Source organism: Mobula birostris, chromosome 25 (assembly GCF_030028105.1).
Source record: "Mobula birostris isolate sMobBir1 chromosome 25, sMobBir1.hap1, whole genome shotgun sequence".
In the NCBI taxonomy this organism is placed as follows: domain Eukaryota; kingdom Metazoa; phylum Chordata; class Chondrichthyes; order Myliobatiformes; family Myliobatidae; genus Mobula; species Mobula birostris.
Genome location: NC_092394.1, coordinates 53,841,158 through 53,859,915, shown reverse-complemented (window position 1 = coordinate 53,859,915; position 18,758 = coordinate 53,841,158). Strand labels below are relative to the sequence as shown.

At 43.9% G+C, this 18,758-nt stretch overlaps 1 protein-coding gene across 2 annotated transcripts in view; it reads left to right on the top strand.

Moving 5' to 3' along the window:
* LOC140187804 (phosphorylase b kinase gamma catalytic chain, skeletal muscle/heart isoform-like) overlaps positions 1–18,758 on the top strand; it is a 79,826-nt gene that overhangs the window by 9,816 nt on the left and 51,252 nt on the right. For both annotated transcript variants that reach the window (XM_072243570.1, XM_072243571.1), the window contains exons 3-4: positions 550–725; positions 11,108–11,162. In XM_072243570.1, the coding sequence (XP_072099671.1) occupies positions 550–725; positions 11,108–11,162 (231 nt within the window). The remainder of the gene's footprint in view (positions 1–549; positions 726–11,107; positions 11,163–18,758) is intronic.

The following is an 18,758-nucleotide window of genomic DNA, read 5'->3' as shown; positions in this document are numbered from 1 at the left end:
AATGACCATCCCAACAACTGTGATCCTGTTAGCTTAAGTAATACTTAATTCATCAGCGATTGAAATTTCCTTTCTGCTGGGGTATGATTTGAACTTATTTCCCTGGATCTTTGGCATCTACCATTAAGGACCCTCACCATTTGGGATATGTCCTCTCCTTGTTACTACCATCAGGCAGGAGGTAAAGACCCTCACTCAATGATTTAGGAACAGCCTCTTCCTGTCCATCAACAGATTTCTGAGCAGTCCATGAACCCACAAACACTACCTCACTTTTCCTCTTTTGCAGTGTTCATATTTTTTGTAACTTACAGTAATATCTTTATGTTTTGCCCAGCACTGCCGCAACAAAACCACGAATTTCATGACATATGTCTGATAATAAACCTGGTTTTGATTCTGGTACCGCGATTACCAGAATAGGAGACGCTGATCTTATTTTAGACTGACTTCACTTGCAGATGTGGACAATTAGTTGGAAAGCCAATCTGCAGAGTTTAAAAACATTGTTGGAAAGTACTTATGGACTGTTTCTTCCTGTTACGCTAGGGGAGTCAGTAGTGTTGTCAGGCGCTGCATAGAGAGGAAGACAGACATACAGTACGCTGTCAAGATTATTGACATCACATCGGAGCACCTGACCCCAGAGGAGCTGGAGGAGATTTGCACATCGACTACCCAGGAAATCAACATTCTCAAACAAGTGTCAGGACACCCAAATATAAGTAAGTAAAGATTGTCCGATTTGAAGTAAGAAAGACAAACGAGTTCAGATAAATGAGTAGGACCTGGATAAACAATTGTCTCCTCACTACCAACAGCAAAATGGCCCACAGTTAGCTTCTCTAATCTCTGACTGAGCCCTGTCAATTGATAGGGCAAACCGACCATGATCGGGTAACATTAGCCATGGGGGGCGGGGGAGTGTCAGCTTTGACTTTGGATCAGTTGAAAATTCGCAGTATTGTGCAAAAGTCAGGCACATGTTTAAAAAAATTCTGTAAAGCGAAGATGCTTTCAAAAATAATGAAATGAAAGTTTCAAAATATTGAAAGAGTTACTAAAAAGAGCAGTAAACAGCAAAAAGTATATCAAATCAATACTTGGTGTCACCACTGTTTGCTTTTAAGACTGCATCAATTCTCTTAGGTACACTGTGGTGTAGTTTTATAAGAAAGTCGGCTGGTAGGTTGTTACAAGCATCTTGCAGAATGTGCCTCAGTTGTTCTGCAGACTTTGCCTGCGTCTTTCTGCAGGTAATCCGTGATAGCCTCAGTATTCTTGAGATCAGGGCACTATGGAGGCCATTCAATCTGAAACCATATAAGAAACCTAGGGTGCCTAAGACTTTTGCACAGTATTGCATATGATCAGATTATACCTGAGCAAGAGTGATCTGCGTATTACTACTGACTGTATTCTCCTGTGATGAATTAGTATTGAACCTGAATTGGTAGAAGCGTTAAATGTTGTGTGAGGATCATTGGTATCGTGTGGGAACGTCAGTGGCCACCAGCAGGAGCAGCTCTGTAGTAACACGCTAACGGAGATGGCCAAGGACCGATAGTTATGTTTGAGGAAGCTGCTGACAAAAGGCTAAGCGTACCTGACTTTGACTCCACCAACACTCACAGCACACTGGAGGAACTCAGCATCCATGGAAACGATCAGTCAACGTTTCGGGCTGGAACCCTTTGTCAGGACTGAAGAGGGAGGGGGCAGAGGCTCTATAAAGAAGGTGGGGGGAGGGAGGGAAGGAGAAGGCTGGTAGGTTCCAGGTGAAAAACCAGTAAGGGGAAAGATAAAGGGATGGGGGAGGGGAAGCAGGGAGGTGATAGGCAGGAAAGGTGAAGAAGGAACAGGGGAAAACACAATGGGTAGTAGAAGGAGGCGGAACCATGAGGGAGGTGATAGGCATCTGGGGGAGGGGGCAGAGTGACATAGGGATAGGGGAAGGGAGGGGGAGGGAATTACTGTAAGTTGGAGAATTCAATGTTTATACCAAGGGGCTGGAGATTACCCACACCAGTTCCGCCAACCGGAGGAGGGTAGTGGTGGTGGGGAACTGGTGAGGTCTATTGTCCAGAAAGTAGCGGAGGGCTTTGAGGCCGTCTTGCTGGGGAATGGAAGTGTATAAGGAATTGTATATGGTTGGCGGAACTGGTTCTCACACTTAATAACTTCTCTTTTGGCTCTTCCCACTTTCTTCAGACCAAGGTTGTAGCTATGGGCACTCGCATGGGCCCCAGCTATGCCTGCCTCTTCGTTGGTTATGTGGAACAGTCTATGCTCCAAATCTATTCTGGTACTGCTCCCCAACTTTTCCTTCGGTACATTGACGACTACATTGGTGCTGCTTCTTGCACCCATGCTGAGCTCATCAATTTCATCGACTTTACTTCAAACTTCCGCCCAGCCCTTGGTCCATCTCGGACACTTCTCTCCACTTTCTCAATCTCTCAGTCTCCATCTCTGGAGACAGACTGTCCACTACCGTCTTTTATAAGCCCACTGACTCTCATAACTACCTCAACTATACCTCTTCCCACCCAGCAACATGCAAAAATGCCATTCCCTATTCCCAGTTCCTCCGTCTCCGCCGCATCTGCTCCCAGGATGAGGCTTTTCGTTCCAGGACATCTCAAATGTCCTCTTTCTTTAAAGATCGTGGTTTCCCTTCTGCTGTCATCAATGATGCCCTCACCCGCAACTCCTCCATTTCCCGCACTTCGGCTCTCACCCCATCCTCCCGCCACCACAACAGGGACAGAGTTCCCCTTGTCGTCACCTACCACCCCACCAGCCTCCGGATCCAGCACGTTATCCTCTGCAACTTCCGCCACCTTCAACAGGACCCCACCACTAAGCACATCTTTCCCTCTCCACCCCGCTCCGCTTTCCGCAGGGATCATTCCCTCCGCGACTCCCTGGTCCACACGTCCCTCCCCACGGATCTCCCACCCGGCACTTATCCCTGTAAGTGTAAGTGCTACACCTGCCCCTACACCTCCTCTCTTACCACCATTCAGGGCCCCAAACAGTCCTTCCAGGTGAGGCAACACTTCACTTGTGAGTCTGTTGGGGTCACCTATTGCATCCGGTGCTCCCGGTGCAGCCTCCTCTACATCGGTGAAACCCGACGCAGATTGGGGGACCGCTTCGTCGAGCACCTCCGCTCCATCTGCTACAACAGATAGGATATCCCGGTTGCCACCCACTTCAACTCTGTTTCCCATTCCCATCTGGATATGTCCATACATGGCCTCCTCTACTGCCATCATGAGGCTAAACTCAGGTGTCCCTCAGCACCAGTGTCCCATGAAGCTGCATTATTGCCTTGCTCCCTAAACATTCATGACAGTGTGGCCAGATTCTGCTCTGGGTGGCATGGTAGTGTAGAGGTTAGTGCAATGATTTATGGCAGCCAACTGTAAGATGGGGGTTTGATTCCTACCACTGTCTAAAAGGATTTTATACGTTCTCCCCGTGACAGCTTGAGTTTCCTTTGGTGCTCCGGTTTCCCCCCACATTCCAAAGATGGACAGTGAATTGTGGGCATGCTATATTGGTGCTGGAAGCACGTCAGAACTTGTGGGCTGCCCAACACAAACTTTACTGATTTGATATGAGTCAAAATAACACATTTCACTCTGTTTTGATGTACATATGACAAATAAAGCTATTGCCTAATCCCTCTCTTCTTATAACTCCATCTATGTTTGCAGATGATACATAGTGGGCTGCATCTGAAACAGTGATGAATCAGAGTGCAGCAAAGAGATAGACAGCATAGTGGCATGGTGTTGTGACAACAACCTTTCCCTCAGAGTCAGCAAAACTAAAGAGCTGGTAACAGACTTCAGGAAGGAGGCAGTGCATGTGCTCTGCTTAGTAAGTAGAATTTAAAGAGAAGTCAAAGGCATTCTATACATACCATTACACCATAGAAAACATTCTATCTGGACACATCATGGCTTGATATGAGTTATGAATCACTGAAGCCATGACTGAATCGTGGCTGAAGGATGGTTGTACTTGGGAGCTGAATGTCCAAGGTTACATGTTGTATCGGAGGGATAGGAAGGTAGACAGAGGGTGTGTTGTGGCTCTACTGGTAAAGAATCGCATCAAATCAGTAGAAAGATGTGACATAGGATCGGAAGATGTTGAATTCTCGTGGGTTGAGTTAAGAAACTGCAAGGGTAAAAGGACGTTGATGATAGTTAAATACAGGACTCGCAACAGTGGCTGGGAGGTGGACCACAGGTTACAACAGGAAATAGAAAAGGCGAGTCAAAAGGGCAATGTTATGGTAGTCATGGGAGATTTTAACATGTAGGTCGAATGGGAAAATCAGGTTGGTAATGGATCTCAAGACAGTGAGTTTGTTGAATGCCTAAGAGATAGCCTTTTAGAGCAGTTTGTTGATGGGGATCAACTATACTGGATTGGGTGTTATGTAATGAACCGGAGGCGATTAGGCAGCTGAAGGTAAAAGAACCCTTAGGAACCAGTGATCACAATATGATGGAGATCAACTTGAAGTTTGATAGGGAGAAAGTGAAGTCTGATGTAGCAGCGGAGTACGAGAAATTACAGTGGTATGAGAGAGAAGTTGGCCAGAGTAAACTGGAAGGAGCTGCTGGCAGGGATGTCAGCAGAGCAGCAATGGTGTGCATTTCTGGGAAAAATGAGGAAGGTGCAGGAGATGTATCTTCCAAAAATGAAGAAATACTCAAATGGTAAAATAGTACAACCGTGGCTGACAAGGGAACTGTTGTAAAAGCAAAAGAAAGAGCATATAACAAAGCAAAAATTAGCGGGAGGAAAGAGAATTGAGAAGTTTTAAAAAATCTACGGAGAGCAATTAAAAAAATCATTACAGGGGAAAAGATAATATCAAAGTGGATAGTAAAATATTTTTCAAGTATGTTAAAAATAAAAGAGAAATGAGAGTGGATATAGGTCTGCTAGAAAATGAGGCAGGAGAAATAGTAATGGGGGACTAAATTTGCTGAACTAAGTGACTATTTTGCATCATTCTTCACTGTGAAAGATATTAGCAGTATGCCTGATGTTGTAGTGTGTGAAGAAAACTAATTGAGTGCAGTTACTGGTGCCAGAGGACTGGAAAACTGAAACGTTACTCCACGCTTTAAGAAAGGAGGAAGGCAGCAGAAAGGTAATTATAGATGAGTTAGACTGACCTTAGTGGTTAGGATGATGTTAGAGTCAATTGTTAAGGATGAGGTGATGGAGTACCTGGTGACACAGGACAAGATAGTACAAAGTCAGCATGGTTTCCTTCAGGGAAAATCCCGCCTGATGAACCTGTTGGAATTCTTTGGGTAGATTACAAGTAGCATAGATAAAGCGGATGCAGTGGATGTTGTATATTTGGACTTTCAGAAGGCCTTTGACAAGGTGCCACACATGAGGCTGCTTACCTAGTTAAGAGCCCATGGTATTACAGGAAAGTTACTAATGGTCAGAGCATTGGCTGATTGGTAGGAGGCAGCGACTGGGAATAAGAGGATCCTTTTCTGGTTGGCTGCCAGTGACTAGGGTGTTCCGCAGGGATCGGTGTTGGGACCGCTACTTTTTATGCTGTATATCAATGATTTAGATGATGGAATAGATGGCTTTGTTGCCAAGTTTGCAGATGATACGAAGATTGGTGGAGGGGCAGGTAGTGTTGAGGAAACAGATAGGATGCAGAAGGACTTAGATAAATTAGGAGAATGGGCAAGAAAGTGGCAAATGAAATACAATGTTGGAAAATGCATGGTCATGCATTTTGGTAGTATAAGTAAATCTGCAGACTATTTTCTAAATGGGGAGAAAGTACAAGAATCTGAGATGCAAAGGGACTTGGAACTCCTTGTGCAAAACACGCTGAAGGTTAACTTGCAGGTTGAGTTGGTGGTGAGGAATGCAAATGCCATGTTGGCATTCATTTCAAGAGGTCTAGAATACAAGAGCAAGGATGTGATGCTGAGGCTTTATAAGGACTGGTGAGGCCTCACCTTGAGTATTGTGAACAGGTTTGGGCCCCTCATCTTAGAAAAGATATTCTGGCATTGGAGAGGGTCCAGAGGAAGTTCATAAGGATGACTCCAGGAATGAAAGGGTTATCATATGAGGAATGTTTGATGGCTCTGGGTCTGTACTTGCTGGAATTGAGAAGGATGAGGGGGAATCTCATTGAAACCTTTCAAATATTGAAAGGCCTAGACAGGGTAGATGTGGAAAGGATGTTTCTCATGGTGGGAGTGTCTACAACAAGAGGGCACAGCCTCGGGATAGAGGGGCGTCAAGATAGGTTGTTGATTGGACATGGCATCAAAAGTTACGGGGAGAAGGCCAGGAACTGGGGTTGAGGAGGAAATAGAAAAAATGATCAGGCATGATTGAATGGCAGAGCAGACTCGATGGGCCAGATGGCCTAATTCTGCTCCTATGTCTTATGGTCTTCTGTTATGGCAACTGCTCTGCACATGATTACAAGAAACGGTGGAGAGTTGTAGACAGAACTCAGCACGTCATGGAAACGTGCTTCCTCTTCATGGGGCTTGTTACTGCCTCAGTAAAGCGCCAATGTAATCAAAGATCTCATCCTTCCTGAAAGTTCTCTATATATATATACACACACACACACACACACACACACACACACACACACACACCATTTAGCCCTGGGAATGGATCTTTCATAGGAACTGCCCCTGGACCATTGGACCATCTAGTTAATTTTTCCAGGTAATTGCCTGATCTAGGATATACTGACAGAGAGAAAGGAAGCACCTAATAATAAAACATTTAAGGTTAGCTCTGATTTTACGTTTTTGTCATGATTTCCTGTTTAATTTTGCCTGTGGTGTTCAGTAGTACTGAACTCTCTGTATCTGTCATAAGCTTTTGTTTTTATTTATCACATTTATCTTTGTTCTTTGGCTTCCGGGGAATCTGACATGACACTCCCTTCTCACTATTGGGAATCTATTTGCTCTGAATTTTCCCCTTTCTCCTTTTCCAGTGGCTCTGCTGCTCTGACACATACGTACCTTCAGGAAGCAGGTTTCAGTCCCACATAATAGCTCTGAAAGGAGATACATTAGATGTAGGCTTTGCTATGGAATGTCATGCTGTAGATGATTATAGTCTAGATGGACGTCAAAGAGAAAATTAATGGACATAACAGGCCAGAGTTACAGAGAAAGATAGGACTTTATTCAAGACCATAAGACCAAAAGACATAGGAACAGAATTAGGCTATTCAGCCCATTGAGTACATTCTGCCATTCCATCATGGCTGATCTGCTTTCCATCTCAATCACATTCTCCTACCTTCTTTCTGTAAACTTTGACACCCTGAGTAATCAAGAACCTATTAACATCCACTTTAAATATACCCAATGAATTGGCCTCCACAGCTGTCTGTGGCAATGAATTCAACAGATTCACTACCCTCTGGCTGTAGAAATTCCTTTTCATCTCTGTTATAAATGAATATCCCTCTATTCTGAGGTTGTGCCCTCTGTTCCTAGATTCTCCCATTATAGGAAACATTCTCTCCACTTCTGCTCTATCTAGACCTTTCATAATTCAATAGGTATCAGTGAAATCCCCCCTCATTCTTCCAAATTCCAGCTAGTACAGGCCCAGGGCCGTCAAATGCTCCTCATACATTAACCACTTAATTTGTGGAATCATTCTCGTGAACCTCCTCTGGACCCTGTTCAATGCTATCACATCTTTTCTCAGATAAGGGACCCAAAGCTGCTCACAATACTCCAAGTGCAGCCTGACCAATGTTTTAGCATAACATTCTCACTTTTATATTCTAGTCCTCTTGAACTAAATGCCAACATTGCATTTGCCTTCCTCACCATTGACTCAACCTACTAGGTTAAGCTTTAGGCACTCCCATGTTCCTTTGCAACTCAGATTTTTGAAATCTCTCACTGTTTAGAAAATAGTCTACCATACTGCATGGCCAAACACTTCCCAACACTATATTCCATCTATCACTGTTTTGTCCATTCTCCCAATCTGTCTCAGTCCTTCTGCAGATTCCCTGCTTCTTCAACACTACCTACCCCTCCAACTATTTTCATATCATCCGCAAACTTGGCTTTCTTCTGCCTCCCTCCCTTTTTAAAGAGTGGAGTGACATTTGCAGTTTTCCAGTCCTCTGGAACTATTCCAGAATCCAGTGATTGTTGAAAGATTATTATTACAAGTGCTTCACAATCTCTTCAGCTACCTCCTTCGGAATCTGGGGTGTAGCTTCATGTGTGGCACTTTATCAAAGGCTTTCTGAAAATCCAAGTAAGCAAAATTCACTGACTCTACTTTGTTTTTTCTGCCTGTTATTTTCTCGAAGAATTCCAGTAGATTTGTCAGGCAAGATTTTCTCTTAAGGAAACCATGCTGACTTTGGCCTATTTTGTAATGTGCTCCCAAGTGCCCTAAAATCCCATCCAGTGATTCTTGGAAGATCACTACTACTGCCTCTACAATCTCTGGGGTATAGGTTATTTCTGGTACATGGTACAGGTTATTTATCTACTTTCAGATATTTTAGCTTCCCAAGCACAGTCTCCTTTGTATTAACAACTGCGTTCACTTCCCACTTGACTCTCTTGAATGTCTTCCATAGTGAAGACTGACACAAAGTACTTATTAAATTCGTCTGCCATTTATTTGTCCCCCATTATTACCCCTCCAGCGTCATTTTCTAGAGATCTGATATCCACTCTTGGCTCTCTTTTACTCTTTTTACTGCTGAAAATCTTCTGGTATCCTCCTTGATATTATTGGCTAGTTTACCTTCATATTTCATCTTTCCTCTCCTTGTGTCTTTTTTGGTTACCTTCTGTTGGTTTTTAAAAGCTTCCAAATCCTCTACCTTTCCACTAACTGTTGCTATATTATATGTTCTCTCTTTTGCTTTTGTGCTGTTTTTAACTTTCCTTGTCAGCCATGGTTACATCATTCTCCCTTTAGAGTTCTTCTTCATCTTTGGGATGTATCTATCCTGTGCCTTCCAAACTGATCACAGAAACTCCACCCATTGCTGCCCTGCCACCATCCTTACTAGCGTCTCCTTCCAGTCAACTTTGGCCAGCTCCTCTTTCCTCAGGAGCAGAATTAGGCCGTTTGGCCTATCAAGTCTGCTCTGCCATTTCATCATTTCCCTCTCTGCTCCAATCTCCTGCCTTCTCCCCATAACCTTCCACGCTCTGACTAATCAAGAAGCTGTCAATCTTCCCCTTAAATACACCCAATGACCTGGCCTCCACAGTCCCCTGTGGCAACGAATTCCACAGATTCATCACCCATTCTGCTTTTCTGCTTTCTACCTAATTCTCTAAATTCTCTCTTCAGGACCTTTTCCCACCTATGTCGTTGCCACCTTTATTTACCATGACTTCTGGCTGCATAGCCTCCCTCTTCAGAATGAGTTGACCCGATCTGAGACATCTCTTATCCTGGCACCTGGGAGGCAACATACTATCTGAGTGTCTTTTACACGTCCACCGAATCTCCTGTCTGCTCCTCTAACTATGGAAATCCCTATCACTACTGCATCCCTTTTCTCCTTCCCCTTCTCTTTTGAGCCACAGAGCCAGACTCAGTGCCAGAGACCCGATCGCTATAGCTTCCCCCTGGTATGCTGTTCCTCCAACAGTATTCAAGAGGCCACAGGGGTACTCTGCACTGATTGCCTATTCCCTTTCCCTCTCCTAACAGTCACCCATGTACCTGCCTCCTGTAACTTTGGGGTGACTACATCCTGTAGCACCTGTCTGTTACCTGCTTATTCTCCCGTATGAGCCGAAGGTCATCCAGCTGCAGCTCCAGTTCTTTAACACGGTCTCTAAGGAGCTGCAGGTCAATGCACTTTGTGGAGATGTAGTTATCAGGGAGACTGTAGGTCTCTGAGTTCCCACATCTCACACAAGGAATATGCCACTAACCCTGGACCCATTCTCACCACACTAACAGACAAAGAAAGAGATTTAAAAAACTTACTTCGAGTCTCCACCTGCTCTTGCCAAAGCTTGTTCTCATAGAAGCCTGTTGAGTCAAAGCCTAATCACTCTAACACTGTCCACCCCAACAATGGCCGCTCTGCTTACACCTCACTTCTTTTTATTGCCCCTTGACAAGTAACTAAGAGATCATTATGATAGCAGCCCAATTAAAAGTGTCAAAATGCTCCGAGTTCTTTATAAGCCTTGTGCTGCCTCAGCCGAACACGTGACTGCTTGCGATGATTGCAGCCTGACGGAACTCCATTTCTTGGAGTGTGGGAGACTGAAATGATCAGTTAAACTTGAGTTTATTCTCATCTGCACAAGTACATGTATGGGCAGCTGTAACGAAGATCTTACTTGAAGCAGCATCACAGGTGCATAGCATCAGATAAGAAATATTCACAACAAAAACATAAACTAAACAAAATTATTCAGGAAAGAATACAATTAGAACAAAAAAATTCCATTTCAGTGCAAAGTGATCAAGGAAATTATGCTAAACTGTAGTGATTAGGATTTTGTTGATTGGTTCAAGAAGGGAGTGCTTGAACCTGGTGTTATGATATTCAGGCTTCTATACCTCCTGCCCATGGTGGCTGCAAAAAGATGGCATGGCCCAAATAGTGCATCTTTAATGGATGTTGTCTTCTTGATAGGGTGAATGCAGTCTTTTTCCTAGCAAAAGGAAATTGAGAACGAGAGGGCATAGGTTTAAGGTGAGAGGGGAAAGAGGCCTGTGGGACAACTTCTTCAAGCAGAGGTTGGTGTGTATACAGAGGAAGTGGTTGAGGCATGTACAATAACAATATTTCAGCACTTGTATACAGGCCAAATGCAGGCAAGTGGGGGTAGTTTAGTTGGTGTGAGTGAGTTGGGCCAATGAACCTCTTTCTATGTTGCATTTCTCTGTGACTTTATCATTTAATAACAAAAACAATGTGTGCTGCGAACTCCATTCAACAGAAGTTGTGAGGAAATGCCCCAACAAACAGTGCCAGCTTCTGCAGTTATTTGGTTTTTAATAAGTTCCCGTGTTAGTTACACAGTTGTTTTCTTTATTACAGTTGCGCTCAATGACTGCTATGAATCTTCAAGCTTCTACTTCTTGGTGTTTGACCTGTAAGTATGGGAGACATTAAAAGTGACAAATGTTTCGGAAGACAGTAGGCAAATTCACCAAGAGGGAAATTAAGTGGTAGACTTCACAGGTGATTAAAAAATGAGACAGGAAAAAGCTGCTGATAATGTAGTAGCTGGTAACAGAAGCTGAATATTGCTGAAACTTCAAATCAGAGCAAAAGAGGATCAGGAAATACAGATATAAATATACAGACAATATAAAAGAAATTAACATACTGTATGCAGTAAAAGAATACTCAAAAGTGAGGATGGAGTCAGAAAGGAAATTGCCCATTGGAAACAGAAGACGATGTTAAATGAGTTGTTAGCTAAATTGAAAAAGTGGTGACAGTACATTTAGGGTTAATGCAGAACAAATAATGGAAAAGGTGGATAGTTTGTCCATGACCTTTCAATTCTTGGGAGTAGTGCTGGGGAAAGGTGGCTGTAAATGCTGGAAGAGAGGGGAAAACACCACAAGTACAGACTAGTCAGTATAAGATTTAGTGGCGGGAAGACTTTGGGTTCTCCAATCTGCTAAGATCAAAATCTAGGTTCAATAATGACTGCAAGCACTGATCTGTTGAAAGCAAATTTTGTGACTAGCACAACAGAGTTCCTGATAAAGTGATGGAGAAGGGTGATCAAGGACCACTGGTGGATGTCAGTGACACAGGCGGCAGGGATTAAAGGTTTTTTAGCTTCAGTGTAGAGTGGTGATGAGATACAGCGATACTAGTTTGGGAATGTTCTTCTTTTGATGTATTCTGCCAGAACATCTAACCCACCTCCCGCCCCCTAGCTCACCAGCTTCCTTCCTGAGACGAATGAGAGGAATTCACAGTCCTCGGCAATTGATTCCTGGGATGGCAGGACTTTCATATGAAGAAAGACTGGATGAACTAGGCTTGTACTCGTTGGAATTTAGAAGATTCAGGGGGGATCTGATTGAAACGTATAAAATCCTAAAGGGATTGGACAGGCTAGATGCAGGAAGATTGTTCCCGATGTTGGGGAAGTCCAGAACGAGGGGTCACAGTTTGAGGATAAAGGGGAAGCCTTTTAGGACTGAGATTAGGAAAAACTTCTTCACACAGAGAGTGGTGAATCTGTGGAATTCTCTGCCACAGGAAACAGTTGAGGCCAGTTCATTGGCTATATTTAAGAGGGAGTTAGATATGGCCCTTGTGGCTACGGGGATCAGGAGGTATGGAGGGAAGGCTGGTGCAGGGTTCTGAGTTGGATGATCAACCATGATCATAATAAATGGTGGTGCAGGCTCGAAGGGCCGAATCGCCTACTCCTGCACCTATTTTCTATGTTTCTATCCCTTGGTGACCCTCTGAACTCCTGGAACGCAGTAATCCCTGATGTCCCTCCTGGCCTCTTGGACCATGGTGATTCCTGCCTCAGGCATGCAAGTCTCACCAGTGGGCTAGAGGTTATGCGTTGATTGTGGCAGTATTAACAATTGTCTTGAGTAAAGCTAGTTTATAAACTTCTGACATCTTAAGCCTGACAGAATTTTCTTTATATATAAGGGAAGTGAAGGGAGAGTGAAATATCTTGGATGGAGCACAGCAGGAAGCTGCTGACACTTTTGGAGAGAACTAGCTCAGCACAGATCACCTGTCGTCATTGCATACAGGACGAAAGGAGCCAGTAATATCGAAGAAGGTGTAAGGAACCATGTCATGGACCTTTTAGCATTAGCTGTATATAGTTGTAACAGTAGAATTAATTGCAGCAATAAGTATAGCTTAATGTATTACATTAATGTTCCACTATATATTGTGTCCACAGAAGGAAAAAGACAATAGTTCTGATGAAGTATTAAGATGTATAGTTCTGTTTCAGCAGATTGGTTTCATACAGTCAAAATACACACTGTGGAGTAAGTGGAATATTTTAGCTTTGCTTCAACCTTAAACTGTATAAACACTGATTAGGTGAGTGATTTTAAAATTAGCTACAGTCCCAAGGAGGAGTTCTTATAATTGTTGACAGGTTGATATCTGTACATGCAACATTCAATCTAATGTAAAAATTTCACCAAAGGTCAGGCTCTGTATGTGTAAGTGAAGCTCGATATCCATAAAGTCGGCAGAACAAGAGATCTCAGCAGATTTGTATAAGGAATGGTGGAGTTGTGGGGAAGAATAGCAATGTGAGGGTTCAGTGCAGTGAAGGATGCCCCTGGTAGTACACTCTGCGGGCTTTATTCTGGGTCATGTATCACGGCTGCATCATGGTATCATGGTTGACGTGGAGACTGATGGCATTGCCACTGAAGACTTGCAGTGGTGACATTTTTAGTTTAAAATAAGCAACAAATGTGAGCAGCATTTGTGGGGAGAGAACATTTTTAGTTTGTGCCCTTCCTGTGCACCAGCCTAATCAAATATCAAACTGAAATAATGGGAATATTATTAACTTCTATATTTGAGACTTTCTGCACTTTCCCCCAGTGACCCTTTCCCACACTACCACCACACCCCCACATGGTCAAAGCTGAGCCAGAGATGCCCTGCTCCTCCAGCCTCACTTGCTCACAGCCTCCGGCTGTTGAGCAGTGGAGAAACCAAATCTTGGTCTTGGAGTTTATTCATTGGTACAAAGGCTTCCTGGTTCTCAGTGGTCAGAGGCCAGTCAAAGGGCTATGTCCAGTGGTCTGCAACTCCACTGGTCTAGCCACCTGAGCTGGAGAGGTGAGACTGGCAGTTCCAGCTGGCCACTGTGGATCAGCCATTGAGACACTGAGACACTGGTGACCAAGACAGGTTCATGGTTCATAGTTCTTATTCCATGTTAAATGCAGTGAATCGTGACGAAGATGGCAAATGACTTGGGAGGCCGTGGGATAGTAGATTAGATTAGATTATGAGGACACGCAGCCCTCTTTTATTGTCCTTTAATAATGCATGCATTAAGAAATGATACAATATTCCCCCGGTGTGATATCACAGAAACACAGGACAGACCAAGACTGAAAAACTAACAAAAACCACATAATTATATCATATGGTTACAACAGTGCAACAATACCATAACTTGATGTAGAACAGGCCATGGGCACAGTAAAAAAGTTCAAAGTCTCTTGAAAGTCCCACATCTCACACAGACGGGAGAAGGAAGAAAACTCTCCCTGCCATGCCCGACTACAGTCCGTCTCTGAGTCATCCGAAAACTTCGAGCTCCGATCAGCCCTCTGACACCGAGTACCGAGCACCTTCTCTATCTGAAGACTTTGAACTCAGCCTCAGTCGCCAGCAGCAGGCAAAGCCGGGGATTTTGGGGCCTCCCCTCTGGAGATTCTCGATCGCACAGTAGCAGCGGCAGTGAACCAGGCATTTCAGAAATTTCTCCAGATGTTCCCCTGTGCTTCTCACATCTGTCTCCATCAAATCAGAATTGTGCACGGCGTCCTACTTACAAATACGATGTCATTTTCACCGGAGAGCTGCGCGCGCTGAGTCGCGCCGCCATCTTCTCCTCTCGCCTCAGCACCCATGGAGAGAGCTGTGAGGCAATGCTTCCAAACGGCAAGGGAAGGAGCCAGGTAGTACAAAGCAGACTTGCAGTTCGGCACGGACTAGTTGGGTCGAAGGGCCTGTTTCTGTGCTTCTGTACTCCTAGACCATGACTCTGTACCATGATACAGTTTTCCAGGGAAAAGGCTAAGGAGCAGAAAGACGAATCATTGAAGCTGGTGGAACATGTTGGGTAGGTTCTCTACAGGAGAAGCATGCACAATACAACCTACTAAAGGCAAAGGACAGAATTTCTTCTCACTAGGGCTAGTATCCTAACGGAAAGGTTTGCAAGGGCTGCATGGGGGTGGGGTGGCATTTAAACTAGAGTTGCAGAAGATGGGAACCAGGCACCAGAACAGATAGTGAAGAAGTTGTGGAGGCAAACGTTAGTAAGACCTCAGACAAAGTCAGGAATCAAAGGTTGAGATTAGTGTCCTGAGCTGCATATATTTCAATGCAAGAAGTATCGTAGGAAAAACTGATGAAGCTCAGGGCATAGATCAACACATGGTGTTATGATGTTGTAGCCATTAGTGAGACTTGGTTGCAGGAGGGGCAGGACTGGCAGCTCAATATTCCGGGACTCCATTGTTTTAGACACAACAGAGTGGCAGGGGTTAAAGGAGGAGGGGTGGTGTTTCCCCTGCAGTGTGAAAATGTCACGGCAGTGCTCTGTCAGGACAGACTGGACAATTAATCTAGTGAGGCATTATGAGCGGAACTGAGGAATAAGAAAGGTATGACCACGTTAATGGGGCTATATTACAGACCACCTAACAGTCCGTGGGATTTAGAGGAACAAATCTGTAGAGAGATCGCAGACTGTTGCAAGAAACATAACGTTGTTTATGGTAGGTGACTTTAACTTTCCACATATTGACTGGGACTCCCACTAGGTGGGATAGAGTTTGTCAAATGTGTTCAGGAAAGTTTCCTTAATCAGTACGTAGAAGTCCCAGTGAGGGAGTGTGCGATACTTGACCTGCTGTTAGGGAATGAGACAGAGCAGGTGACAAGTTTGTGTAGGGGAACACTTTGCATCTAGTGACCACAATGCCTTCCGATTCAAAGTAAATATGGTAAAAGAAACGTCTGGTCCACAAGTTGAGGTTCTACATTTTGAGAGTACAAAGCTTGTTTGTGCCTGACAGAATAGAAGGTAAAGATAACAGGTTTAGGGAACCTTGGTTTTCAAGAGATTTTGAGGCCCTGGTGAAGGAAAAATGGAGGTTCATAGCAGGTGTCAGCAGGTGGAAACGAATGACGTCCTTTGCAGTATAAAAAATTCCAGAGAACACCCAAGAAAGAAATCCAGAGAGCTAAAAGGAGGTATGAGGTTGCCCTAGCAGACAAGGTAAAGAAGAATCCTAAGATATCCTACAGATATGTTGAGAGCAAAAGGATTGCAAGGGACACAATTGGTTTGGTCTTCTGGAAGATCAGAATGGTAATCCATGCATGAAGCCATGAAAGATGGAAATCTCAAAAGGATTTTTTTGCATCTTTCAAAAGAGACAGACACAGAGGCCATAGAAGTGAGGCAAAGCAGCATCAACTGCATGGATCCTATACAGTTTGCAGAGGAGGAAGTCTTTGCTGTCTTGAGTCAAATCAGGGTGGATTAATCCCCAGGGCCTGACAAGGTGTTCGCTCAGACCCTGCGGGAGGCTAGTGCAGAAATTGTCTGGGCCTAGCAAATATTTAAATCATCCCTAGTGACTGGTGAGATGTTGGAGGTTTGGAGGGTAGCCCAATGTTGTTCCATTGTTTAAGAAAGGCTCTAAAGATAAACCAGGAAATTATAGGTCGGTGAACCTGATATCAGTAGCAGGAAAGTTATTGGAAGGTATTCTAAGGGACCAGATTTATCAGTATTTGGATAGATATGGGCTGATTGTGCTTGGTAGTTCATGTCTAACCAATCTTATAGAGTTTTTTGAGGAAGTTACTGGGCAAGTTGATGAAGACAAGGCAGTGGATGTTGTCTATGTGGACTTCAGCAAGGCATTTGAAAAGGTCCCACATGTGAGGATGGTCAAGAAGATTCAGTCACTCGGCTTTCAAGATGAGGTAGTAAATTAGCTTTGGCTTTGTGGGAGAAGCCAGAGTGGTAGTAGATGGTTGCCTCTCTGACTGGAGGCCTGTGACTGGTGGAGTGTTGCAGGGATCAGTGCTGGGGTCCATTGTTGTTTGTCATCTATATCAATGATCTGGATGATGATGTGGTTAACCTGAAGCAGCCAATTTGCAGATAAAATAAGATTGTAGTTGACTGTGAGGAAGGGTATCAGAGCTTGCAGAGGGATCTGGACCAGCTGGAAAAATGGCAGATGGGCTTTAATGCAGACAAGAGCGAGGTGTTGCACTTCAGCAGGTTCATCAGAGTGAATGGTAGGGAACTTGCAAAGGGATCTGCGAATACAGGTCTATAATTCATTAAAAGTGACGTCACAGGTAGATAGGTTCATAAAGAAAGCTTTTGGCACATCGGTCTTCATAAATCAAAGTACTGAGTACAGGAGATGGGATGTCATGTTGAAGTTGTACAAGATGTTGATGAGGCCTAATTTGGAATATTGTGTGCAGTTTTGGTTGTCGACCTGGAGGAAAGATGTACATAAGCTTGAAAGGGTGACAAGTGAAAAGTTTAAGGGGAAGATGAGGGAAAACTTCACCCAGAGGGTTGTGAGAGTGTGGACTGAGCTGCCGGTGCAAGTGGTTCATGTAAGCATGATTTCAACCTTTAAGAGAAGTTTGGATAGGTACAGGATGGTAGGGGTCTGGAGGGCTGTGGTCCCAGTGCAGATCATTGGGAGTAAGCAGTTTTAATGGTTCGGCTTAGACTAGATGGGCTGAAGGGCCTGTTTCTGTGCTGTACTTTACTATGACTAAGACTCAAATAAATAAAATGAGGAAGTTGACCAAAACTTTTCCAAGTATGTGAAATATTGTGATCAACTACTGTTCCTGCTCTTCTGGAAAGGGGTCCTGAGAAGGCACTAAAGAAGTCCATATGAATGGGAAGAAGAGGCATTATGAATCTAGAGAAAGCAGAGAAGTGGAAAGATTTAATTGAGCTGGTCAAGAACATGACTGAGCAAAAATATGCTTTGATAAGTGGCAAAGAAATCAGATGGACTAAGACGAATTTACTGCTCACTTCTGTGCGTTTTCACAATCTGCTTTGAAACTGAGATGATATGAACGTATCCTATACTTCAACAACTTGGCGTTGGTTTATTCCTGTCACATGTACCAAGATGCAGTGAAAAGTTTGTCTTGCACACTGTTCATACAGATCAGATCATTACACAGAGGATTGAGGTAAACCAATAACAACGCAGAAGAAAATTTAAAAGCCACAGAGAACGTGCAGTGCAGGTAAACAGTAAAGTGCAAGATCATGACAAGGTATAATTGTGCAAACTTCTCCTTTTATTGTACAAGAAGTCATTCGAGAGTTTGATAACAGCGTCCTTGACCCTGGTGGTACATGTTTTCAGGCTTTGTCTGATGAGGAGGGGAGACGAGAGAATGGGTGAGGTCTTTGATTATGCTGAGGTAACAAGTAGAATGAACCCATAGAGGGGAGGCTAGTTTCTGTGATGTGCTGAGCTACGTTTACAACTCTGTTTCTTATGGTCACATACAGAACAGTTGCTGTACCAAGTCATCAGGCATCAAGGTAGAGTGCTTTCTATGGTGAATTGATAAAAATGAGTAGGGATCGACGGGAACGTGCCAGATTTCTTTAGCCTTCTGAGCAAGTAAAGGTGTTGGTGAGCTTCCTTGGCCATGACATGAAAGTGGTTGGACAAGTGCTCACTGTTGGTGATGTTCACAACCTCAAATCTGCAGCTCTCAATCCTCTCCACCTCACGTTGTTGATGTAGACAGGTGCATGGGCATCACCCCCCTTTCTGAAGTAATGACCAGCTCTGTTGTTTTATTGACATTAGAGGATTTCCTCTAATGTTGTCCTGCCACCATGTCACTAAGTTCTCTGTCCCCTTCCTGGTCTTTGACTCATTATTATGTTAGGTACAGCTCACAATAGTAGTAT